Source organism: Molossus molossus, unplaced genomic scaffold, assembly GCF_014108415.1.
Source record: "Molossus molossus isolate mMolMol1 unplaced genomic scaffold, mMolMol1.p scaffold_m16_p_23, whole genome shotgun sequence".
Lineage (NCBI taxonomy): Eukaryota > Metazoa > Chordata > Mammalia > Chiroptera > Molossidae > Molossus > Molossus molossus.
Genome location: NW_023425359.1, coordinates 7,916,734 through 7,928,562, shown reverse-complemented (window position 1 = coordinate 7,928,562; position 11,829 = coordinate 7,916,734). Strand labels below are relative to the sequence as shown.

Sequence of the window (11,829 nt, the reverse complement as noted above, 5' to 3'; positions counted from 1 at the left end):
AATCTCTGATCTCATTTCCCAGATCCCATTCTGTTACATTGTTTTCCCTCAGCGGCATATAGTCTTCTATATTTTGGTTGCAACTGTGTTTGTATTCACAACTCCCTGATACTGTACTCCATGCCTTGATTAAAACTTAGGAGTCCCAAATATCCTCATTCTCACATATATAGGCACTCTTTTGGGTCTTTTTACAGATAGTTATGGTCTTTTAGTATATCTTATTATTAGCTTTATTTGTTTATTATGTATTTATTTATTATTACCCAGAAGGTAACTTTATTACCAAGTTTTGGGGGCCATTGACTTCTGTGTCTACAGGATATTCATTCATTCTTTCAAAGGAATTCATTCATTCTTTTAACAAATACTTCTTGAGCAGCAATGATGTGCTATACTCTTCATACTTGGGGTACAACAGTGAAGAAGTAGACACGTCTGCCCTCACGGAGCTTCCCTCCAGTGATGCAATGAGCATCAGTGTGCCATTCAGCTGTGATGGCAAAGCCATATGGGAATGAGGCTATAAGAAAAAGGAAGAGTATTTTGACCAAATGATTTTAATTCTAGTTGGTACTGAAATTGAACCATTCCTCTAAAATCAGCATCATACCTTGAACATCAATATATAATTTCTTTACCATATGTCCCAGCAGTAAAAGTGTTTTTTAAGAGTGGATACAGGTCCAACTTGGCTGGCTGATTCCCAGTCGGAACACATGCCCAGGCTGTGGGCCCGATCCCCAGTTGGGGGCATGCAGGAGGCGGCCAATCGATGTTCTCTCTCATCCATGTTTCTATCTTTCTCTCCTTCTCCCTTCCTCTCTCTCTAAAATCAATTAAAAAAAATTCTTTAAAAAAAAAAAAAGTGGATAGAGGTCCACATTTTTCTTGAGTGAACTTCTTCTGGTTCCTGGAATTAGTTTTATAGACATTAATCCTTTTTCCTAATTAATAATCATCCCATTATTTTTCTCATTGAGATTTGCACTCAATACACCCAACTTTGCGGAGCCCTTGGATCTTAGCCACCATTAGTTTTGATCTGTGTTATGAAAACCACTTTATGGGCAAAAACTATCACAGATAATTCTCACGTGAATTTAATAGTTTTACTTTTACATTGGAATCCAGAAATGCTTTTTGACGAGCCAAATTGTAAATTCTTTACTTTATGGCAGTAGGCATATTAGTTTTTCGTTCCATTCCTGACTTAAATGGAAACGTCTGATTATTTTGTTCTCTCTATGAAGCTGCATGCTGACTACCACCGGGCTGGCATTCCAAGTAATATTTTATTTGACATCTTCATATATTTTGATGTACGTTCTACTAATACTTCTACTTCACCAATTCCACCTCATTCCAAGGTCGTTTTATTCTCCTCGCTTTCTTTCGATACCCAATAAAACCTTCATTTATAAGGTACTTTATCTCCATTGTAAAGGAGAGGGGAAAGTCTCTCAGCGGTTTTGTATTGCGTGATCATAGCTATGCTTCAAAGGGACTGCCTCACTTACTTCTATCTGTACTCCGATTGCAGACACTGGTTATTGTTTATTACATGATTGTAATGTTTTTCTATTTACAATTAAACAGTAAGCATCACTGTTTTTATTTTCAAAACAGTTGAGGGAACACAAATCAGCACTGGCATATAAATTTGTATTTCACATTGTTCTTAAAGTAATTTTCATTGGATTTTGTATATTAATAGTTAAAATAATATTCATGAGATAATACAGATCCAAACCAAATTATGCCATGTAGGTAGAGTGACCATCCATCGAAGTAACTATTTCTTGTAACCAGTTCTTATTTCCTTAATTTTAATCCCCATCTCTCTGGGGCTATGATTTTAATCAGCAACATAGACTTTCTGCACTCCAGGTTCATCTCGAAGATCAAAACTCAGACTCCTGTATAATTCTTATTCAAATATGTATGGAGGAGTCCCTGAAGGAAGTGCGATCCATGTACACACATGCACACACATGCGTACACACACACAAACACACACACCCCTTGGTTCTAAACCAGTTCTTCTGGCTGTGTATTAGACTACATTACTTTGGCCTTACAAGCATTTCCTAAACTCACATGTTCTTCGGTTTTATGCCGAATGCAATGAAGTACAGGAACTGCAAGTGTCTGATTTATAAAACTTGTCATTGTATTTGTTGTAAAGATGTTGTCAGGACTTTATTTATGATATCACACAGTATTACTGTCATTGTGAAGACACATGGGTAAAATTCTCAGTATCAGATACATGTGGACTATCTTAAATTTGTTTTTATCTTAAGGATGTTGTGACTCTACCAGGAATCTTTAACCGTTTGGGTTCATTCTTGGCTTCCAGTCCTGACAATATGGGATATCTCATCCTCGAGGATAATCAGGCTCCGTAGCACACAGAGAAGCTGACACGAAAGATTGAGAGAGAGATTCATGCATTCATTCCTTGGTTCCCTCGAGGACCAGCTGTACTCCTGTTAGATCCCTCCACGTCCTAAATAACAAACATCAGCCTTTGGCTCGAGTTAGCTTATTTTCCGCGACCAAACGGCCCCGGCTTCAGCAGTCCCAAGTCACTTTCACCCCGGGCCCTTCAGATAACGTTTTCTCTCTCTTTCCACTTTTGTTATCTAGTCTGTGGGCATGAAGGAGACCCTGCTGAGCTGCAGAGAGTTCCTGCTCCAGCTCTCGTGCAGGACGGCCTCGGAGCCCTTGCCCTGGTTTCCCCTCTGGAGGGGAGCAGCGTCTGGGGGTGATGAGGGCAGTCACACAGCAGCTGCGGATTGGCCACTGGATAACTTGCCACAGAGACTGTCATTAATTGAAAAGTGTTGCTATTAGTTCTTTAAATGTTTGGTAGAACTCACCAGTGGAGCTGTCTGGCCTTGGGCTTTTGTTTGTTGAGAGGCTTTGATTTCTGATTCAATCTCCTTACTATTAATTGGTCTGTTCATATTTTATGTTTCTTCATGAGCCAGTCTTGGTAAGTTGCATGTTTCTAGGAATTGATCCATGTCTTCTAGGTTGTCCAATCTGTTGGCATAGAATTATTCATAGTAGTGTCTTATAACCCTTTGTATTTCTATGTCATCTGTTGTAATGTCTCCTCTTTTCTCTCTGGTTTTATTTGTTTGAATCCTTTCTTTTTTTCTTGATTAGTCTTTTTTATTTTTTCTTTATATTGATTTTTAGAGAGAGAGGAAGGGAGAGGGAGAGATAGAAACATTGATGAGAGAGAACATTGGCCGCCCCCTGCATTGACCCCCCTCCAACACACACACACTGAGGATTGGGCCCCCAAACTGGGCATGTGCACTGACCAGGAATCAAACCAGCTACCTCTTGGTGCATGTTCAGCCACTGAGTCAAACCAGCCAGTCTTGATTAGTCTTTATCTTCCATCTTGGTAAGTCTTTGTTCTTTATTTTTGTTCTTTTAAAACACTAGCTCTTAGTTTTATTAATCTTTTCTATTATCATTTTAGTCTTGATTTTATTTGTTTTTGTTCTGATCTTTGTTATTTCCTTCTACTAACTTTGGGCTTCACTTGTTTTTCTTTTTTTCTAGTTTCTTTTTTTTATTAATTAATTTTTGTTACAGATGTTTCTCCTTTTCCCCCCACTGATTCCCCTCTCCCCCTCCCTAGTTTCTTAAGGTGTAAAGTTAGGTAGTTTATTTGAGAGCTTCCTTGATTGGTGATGAACTATATTGCTATGAATTTCTATCTTAGAACTGCTTCAGTTGCATCCCATAAATTTTGGTATGTTGTATTTTCATTTTCATTTGTCTCAGGTTTTGTTTTTTTGTTTTGTTCTCTTTTGATTTTTCTTTGACCCATTTTTTTTGTTCAGTAGCATGTTGTTTAACCTCCACTTATTTATAAATTTTTCAGTTTTCTTGTGATTTCTGGTTTTATACCACTGTGGTTAGAAAAGACATGTGATATAATCTCAGTCTTCTTAAATTTATTAAGACTTGTTTTGTGGCCTAACATATGATCTATTCTGGAGAATGTTCTGTGTGTGCTAGGAAAGAATGTGTATTCTGCTTCTTTTTGATGAAATGTTCTTATATGTCTATTAAGTCATATGTTAAATCAAACATGTCATTTATTTTTATTTTTATTTTTTTTATCCTCACCCGAGGATATTTTTCCATTTTTTGTACAGATAGAGTGGGAGGGAGAGAGAGTGAGAAACATTGACGTGAAGGGACACATCGAGTGGCTGCCACCCGCACGACCAACCAGGGCCGGGGACAAACTGCAACCGAGGTACGTGCCCTTAGCGGGAACCGAACCCGGGTCTCTCCGGACCTCAGGCCGACGCTCTAACCGCTGAGCCAAACTGGCCAGGGCTCAAACATGTCATTTAAGGCCAATGTTTCCATATTAATTTTCTGTCTGGATCATCTCTCCATTGTTGAAAGTGGGATATTGAATTCCTCTTCTATTACTGTATTGCTATCTATTTCTCCCTTTAGGTCAGTTAATATTTGTTTATATACTCAGGTGCTACTACATTGAATTCATAAATAATTACAAATGTTACATTCTCTTATTGGATTGACCCAGGACCTTTTTTTTAAAAAAGCTATACATTTCTAAAAAAATGTATAGTCTGACATTTTTCAAACTATACAGTCAGTGTGAATTTGGGCTGCAAACCCACAGTTTGATATGAGAAGTATCATATGGTTATGAATTCTAGGATAGATAGTTCTTTTCCTCCCCGTACATCCAGGGCCAACCTGAGTTAGCATTTTCCTCACAGTATGTTGTAGTTCAGAAGGGTTTACTTCTGATTCACCTTTGCATTGAGATTATAGCCCTTGGGATCCTAGCATAGTGGGGGTGTTTCCTAGCACATTCCCCACCTTGGGCAGGCCAGGTCTTCGTCTCCTGTGTCTTGTGGTCCCTCGAGGATGTAAACCCACTGGTTTGACAAATGCTTTCAAGGTGAAACCGGTTTCAGTTCCTCATCTACCTCTTTAGTTCTCACTTTCTTGAGTTGTTGCCCTTTAAATATTACTTAATTTCTCCCTATATTTATTGTGTTTAAAAGTTGTGTTATGTGCCCTGGCTGGTTTGGCTCAGTGGGTAGAGCGTCGGCCTGCAGTCCAGAGAGACCTGGGTTTGGTTCCTGCTAAGGGCACGTACCTCGGTTGTGGTTTGTCCCTGGCCCTGGTTGGTCGTGCGGTGGCAGCCACTTGATGTGTCCCTTTCACGTCGATGTTTCTCTCTCTCTCTCTCTCCCTCCCACTCTATCTAAACAAAAAATGGAAAAATATCCTTGGGTGAGGATAAAAAAACGTTGTGCCATGTGTCACCCAACACTAACCCTATTTTACAGTGGAACCTGAAAGTAAGGTTGTAGGGATCGAGTCAAGGTAGGTGATCTGCTATATTTAAAAAAGCAACAGATTTCTTCTCTAGAGAGCTGTGGATTAAGATAGTTTTTAAAAATGTGGTTCTTTATTATTCTCATCATGACTGCTTATGTAAAACCACAAGGTCCCGTGGCTAATCAGACCTACTGAATCCAAGTATTTGGGGCGGAGCCCAAGAATGTTCACATTTAACAAATAAGGTCGATCAATTTGAGGTACGCTCTTATGAGCATCACTCCACTATTTCGTCTATAAAATGAAATAATTTTCACGTAACCTCATTGGAGTATGGAGGAGATTAACTAATGCAAGATTATAAAGTTGTTTAAAAGAATGCTAAAAATTACTATTCTAGGAGGGCACCAGCAAAAAGTCATTAAACTACACTGGAAATCTATTAAAGCCCTTAAATGGACTTGACTGAAGGAATTAGTCAATAAATTACAAGGTAACAGAAGCTCAGGTTTAATGTATGCTGCAGTGACTTCCCAGCGGAGCGTTGAACTTAAATCAATTCATCATGGTTTTTCCAGTTAAGTAGCAAAATGTTTGTAACTTTTGAGAGAAGAAAAAGCACCAGATTTTTTTTCAGGTATTAATGAGTAGAAAAATCTAGGCCTTTTCAAATGAGATGACAATTCTTTCATTTTTATTAGTTAATAAAAATAAATTATTTATTCTTTTTTTAAAATTAATTTATTTTTGTTACAGATGTTTCTCCTTTTTTTCCCCTTTGATACGCTCCTCCCCATCCCCCACCCCATTCCCAGCTTTGTTGTCCATGTCCATCAGTTAGGCATACATGTATATAAGTTCTGTGGTTTATCTCTTCTCTCCCTCTCTCCCCCTCTTCTGAGGGTTGTCAGTCTGTACCCTACTTCTACGTCTCTGGGTCTACCCTGTTCCTCAGACTGTTATGTTCATTATATTCCACAAATAAGTGAGATCATGTGATATTTGTCTTTCTCTGCTTGGTTTATTTCACTTAGGATAATATTCTCCAGATAATATTCTTCCCCCCCCCTCCATGTCATCTCAAAGGATAAGAGATCTTTCTTTCTTACAGCTGCATAGTACTCCATTGTCTATATGTACCACTGCTTTTTTATCCATTCGTCTACTGATGGACACTTGGGCTGTTTCCAGATCTTAGCTATTGTAAATAGTGCTGCTATGAACATAGGGGTACATATATTCTTTCTGATTGGTATTTCAGGCTTCTTAGGGTATATTCCTAGAAGTGGAATCACTGGGTCAAATGGCAATTCAATTTTTAATTTTTTAAGGAAACACCATATTGTTTTCCATAGTGGCTGCACCAGTCTGCATTCCCACCAGCAGTGTACTAGTGTCCCCTTTTCTCCACACCCTTACCAAAATAAATGATTTATTCTTAAATTTAAATTAATTCTTTAATTTTAAAAAAATTTTTCTTCTATTGATGTCTAAGTAAATTTTGTACACTCTTCTTTTTCCGTATATTTAAAAACATATATATCACACTAAGGGATCTAAATTAAAGGTGGTGCCTGATACTTACTTCCAAACATTCCCAGATTCCCCAGGTGAATGACCCTACCATGACATTTTCAGGAATGCTGGGAGGTTGATGTCATTTTCTTGTGCCCGCATTTCTCCTTTTTTTTTTTTTTTTTTTTATTCTCACCCGAGGACATTTTTCCATTTTTTGCACAGACAGAGTGGGAGGGAGAGAGAGGAAGAGAGAGAGAGGGAAACATCGATGTGAAAGGGACACATCGAGTGGCTGCCACCCGCACGACCAACCAGGGCCAGGGACAAACTGCAACCAAGGTACATGCCCTTAGCGGGAACCGAACCCGGGTCTCTCCGGACTGCAGGCCGATGCTCTAACCGCTGAGCCAAACCGGCCAGGGCTGCCCTCATTTCTCTAAATGACAGGTAGTTAATCCAGTTTATAAAGAAGAAGACAGGACACTCTTTAATTTGTTTACGGAAGCTTAAGGACTCGCTTTCATTCCACCGTACTAATGAGAAGTATTGCTGTGGACTAAGGGCCAGCAAATGGATCAGTTGCTGGGGGTGGACAGACTTCTCCCGGAGAAACAAAGATGTTAAAATTCTTTTGTGAACACTCCTTTGCTGGTGCTCCTGAACCCTTCTCTTTCTTCCCTCTCATGGGACATGGTGATAAGGGATAGCCAGGCTGTCTTTTCACCAGGGAAGAAATATCTCTTCTCATGTTCTTTATTTCTTTGTTGGTATTCTGCCTAGTTGTTTTATCCGTTATTGAATGTAGGTTATTGAACTCTTCAACTGTTGTTGAATTGTCAATTTCTCCTTTCAATTCTATAAGTTTTCCTTTAAGTATTTGAGGGCTTTCTTATTAGGTGCATACAGGTTTAAAATTGCTATATCTTTCTGATGGATTGTAAGATGTTCTTTTTTTTTTTTTTTTTTTTTTTTATCCTCACCCGAGGACATTTTTCCATTTTTTGTTCAGGTAGAGTGGGAGGGACAGAGAGAGAGAGAAAAACATCGATGTGAAAGGAACACATCGAGTGGCTGCCACCCGCACAACTGACCAGGGCCGGGGACAAACTGCAACCGAGGTACGTGCCCTTAGCGGGAACCGAACCTGGGTCCCTCAGGACCGCAGGCCGATGCTCTAACCGCTGAGCCAAACCGGCCAGGGCAGATGTTCTTTTCTTATAGTAACAATTTTTGTCTTAGACTATTTTGTCTGCATAGCTACTCCTTTTTGGGTACTACCTGTATGTTGCATCTTTTTCATCCTGTACTTTCTTTTTTTGATTTTAATTTATTTTTTATTTTCTTTGTATTGCTTTTAAAGAGAGAGGCAGGGAGAGGGAGAGAGATAGAGACATCGCTGAGAGATAACATTAATAGGCTGCCTGCTGCATGCCCCCCACTGGGGATTAGGCCCACAATTTGAGCATGTGCCCTGACCGGGAATTGAACCAGTGTCCTCTTGGTGCATGGGTTGATGCTCAACCACTGAGCCACACCAGCTGGGCTCATCCTTGTACTTTCAACCTATTGTGTCTTAACTCTAAAGTGTGCCTTTTATAGACAGCATACATAGTTGAACTGTAGTTTTTTAAAACTATGCTGCTAATCATTTCTACCTTCAGTTGTTTAGTTCATTTACATTTAGAGTAATAACTGATGAGGTAGGATTTACATCTGCCATTTTGCTATTTGTTTTTGCTATTTTTATGTCTTTTTTTTGTTCTCTTCATTTGTGACTGCTTTCTTTTTAGTTAGGTATTTTCTAACATATTCTTATTCCCTTGTTGTATCTTTACTATATTTTAAATTATTTTCTTAGTGGTTTCCCTGGAGATTACAATTAACATCTTAATTTAAAACCATATGGTTCAGATTAAAACTAGCTTAATTTAAATAATAAACAAAAACTTTGCTCTGATATAACTCTGTGTCCTTCCTCTCCTCTGTACTATTATTGCAATGCAAATGACAACCTTATCTAATGCAAGTCTATAAACACAGTTTTATAATTATTGTTTTATGCAGTTGTCTTTTAAATCAGATAGAAAACAGTTACAAACAAAATACATGTTTACATGTTTAGTTACTATTATTAGTGTTCCTTACTCTCTCACGTAAATTCAGGTTACTGTCTAGTGTCCTTTCATGTCAGCCTGAAAGACTCCCTTAGCTGGTGGGACTTAGTCCCACTGGACACTGGCCTGAGATCTGCAGAATCTCTAGGCACCTCCAGCTGAACTAGCCTTCCAGCTTCTCTCTGCTCTCCATCGCAAGATGGGAGCAATCCAAGATCACAACCAGAAGCATAAGAAAAAGGGGCACTATGAGAAAGCAGTACATCTCTTTTGGCAATAGTGCAGGTCAGTAACCTTGTTTGCAAATAACCAGGTGAATTCCAATGAGCTGTTGATACGGGAAAGTACACGCCTCTAGTATCCATCACGAGGATCTGAGCTGTCCATCTGCACAGCTGCGAAGGGAGGCCTCCTGTTTTACCTACAATGCTTCAGGTCTTCTCATTTAAAAACACACCATTTACTTATCCTGCCAAGTGTAAACCACGCTCATTTACATTAGTGAGGATTTTCAGTGCCTCTGGGTCCCTTGCTGGTGTCTCTCAAGACAGCTGCTCCTCACATTAGCTTGGCTGTGATATGCTTCCAAGCAAAAGGAGCATCTCCACAGAAACAGATGTTAACATCCCGGGGCACAGTGTGCCCTCTCCAAATCTGCATTTGTGCTGTCAGTTGGGGAATTGCACAGAATGACAATGGAAAAAAGTTATAATGGGAATGAGGGATGGGGAAGAAACAGGCTCATTAATTAATGGCTCCAGAAGGGAAAATGGGGTCTCTCAGCTCACATAAGCTGCGTGAACTCCAGTAAGGTTAATCATTTTCTATGCCAGCCCCACAGTAGCTTTCATCTGAGAAGGTGGCAGTGAATGAGTCTCAATTAGCCAACTCGACCTAATCTCATAGTCAGTTACACACAGGACGTCACCTGGTTTATTCTCAGTTCCTCTGGAAGGGACACTCACACACACACACACACACACACACACACACACACACACACCCTGAACCTGGGAAGAGACTGGAAGGTGCAGCAGGAAGGCAATGTTCCTGTTGTCACTAAAACGTTGGCTGGAGCCTGGCTTAAGGCAGCCACTAGTGGGTGAGGGTTGGTAGCTGCCTCAGGCTCTCTGCTGAGAGGCAGACTCAGAGATGGAGCCTTGAGGGGGTCCTGGGGGAGTGTGGGAGGCAGAAGGGGGAGTTGAACTGTGATGCAGCACTAACAAAGGCCTGAACTCATCGCACAGAGACTCTGAAACTGGGGCCACCCTCTGAGTTTTCTTAAAATGAGGTCAGGGTCTGGCCTTTGGACCCCACAGGATGAGGAGGTGCCACCTGGGTGCTTGGCACGTCCTACATATAAGGGCAGTCCTCAGGTGGGGCTCTCAGCAGCCAATCTCCTGACCTTGAAACTGGCGGTCGAACCTGGGGGGCACCATGGCCTCTGTCACAGGGCTGTGGCCTCTTTAAATAAACCAGACAGGTGTGAATGTGGGCAATTACCTTACCACCTTACCACCTACCACCTTACCACCTTACTACCTAACCACCTTACCGCCTACCACCTACCACCTTACCACCTACCACCTTACCACCTACCTCCTTACCACCTACCACCTACCACCTTACCACCTACCACCTACCGCCTTACCACCTTACCACCTACCACCTTACCACCTACCACCTTACTACCTAACCACCTTACCGCCTACCACCTACCACCTTACCACCTACCACCTTACCACCTACCACCTACCACCTTACCACCTACCACCTTACCACCTTACCACCTTACCACCTACCACCTTACCACCTTAGTACCTAACCACCTTACCGCCTACCACCTACCACCTTACCACCTTACCACCTACCTCCTTACCACCTACCACCTACCACCTTACCACCTACCACCTACCGCCTTACCACCTTACCACCTACCACCTTACCACCTACCACCTTACCACCTTACCACCTACCACTTACCACCTACCACCTTACCACCTTACCACCTACCACCTTACCACCTACCACCTACCACCTTACCACCTACCACCTTACCTTACCACCTACCACCTTACCACCTACCACCTTACCACCTACCACCTTACTACCTACCACCTTACCACCTTACCACCTACCACCTTACCACCTACCACCTTACCACCTTAGTACCTAACCACCTTACTGCCTACCACCTACCACCTTACCACCTACCACCTACCACCTTACCACCTACCACCTACCACTTACCACCTACCACCTACCACTTACCACCTACCACCTACCACCTTACCACCTACCACCTACCACCTTACCACCTTACCACCTTACCACCTACCACCTTACCACCTACCACCTTACCACCTACCACCTACCACCTTACCTTACCACCTACCACCTTACCACCTTACCACCTACCACCTTACCACCTACCACCTTACTACCTACCACCTTACCACCTTACCACCTACCACCTTACCACCTTACCCGCTGCTAGTTTTCCTCCCAGCTGAGTTTAGAAAGTGGTCCTGGCAACATAACGAGGCACATATAGAGATTCTGATGGTAACTGTTCACAGAGGCAGGGCATGAAAGAAGGACTCTGTTCTCCAGAGAAGAGGGACCTGAAACCAACGGGCTCAGCACAACGTCTGAAGCCCACACCCTACCTATGGGGCTAAATGAATAAGCAAAGGCATCTGAGTGTCGGAAGCAACTGACCCAGAACTAGTCTGGGACAGAGCTAGGACTCCAGGTCTTCTTAAACGTAAGAACAGTCAGTATTTCAGCAACTCCGCAATCCTACCTCGAAATGTGTGATTTTTTGAAAGAGTAA

The 11,829-nt window shown here is 41.4% G+C and overlaps 1 protein-coding gene across 1 annotated transcript; it reads left to right on the top strand.

Annotated features, from left to right (window-relative positions):
* The first annotated feature begins 9,241 nt into the window (after nt 1-9,241).
* On the top strand, nt 9,242-11,506 carry LOC118640742 (repetitive proline-rich cell wall protein 1-like). The gene is made up of 2 exons (XM_036277757.1): nt 9,242-9,278; nt 10,473-11,506. Exons 1-2 carry the CDS (start codon nt 9,242-9,244, stop codon nt 11,504-11,506), a joined length of 1,071 nt encoding a protein of 356 aa, XP_036133650.1.
* The last annotated feature ends 323 nt before the right edge of the window (nt 11,507-11,829 follow it).

Bases quoted from the DNA above. Each gene is read 5' to 3' on its own strand.
- LOC118640742 (XM_036277757.1), top strand. From the start codon at position 9,242: ATGAGAAAGCAGTACATCTCTTTTGGCAATAGTGCAG. The intron at 9,279-10,472 runs GTCAGTAACCTT...TAAATAAACCAG, and splicing joins CTCTTTTGGCAATAGTGCAG to ACAGGTGTGAATGTGGGCAA.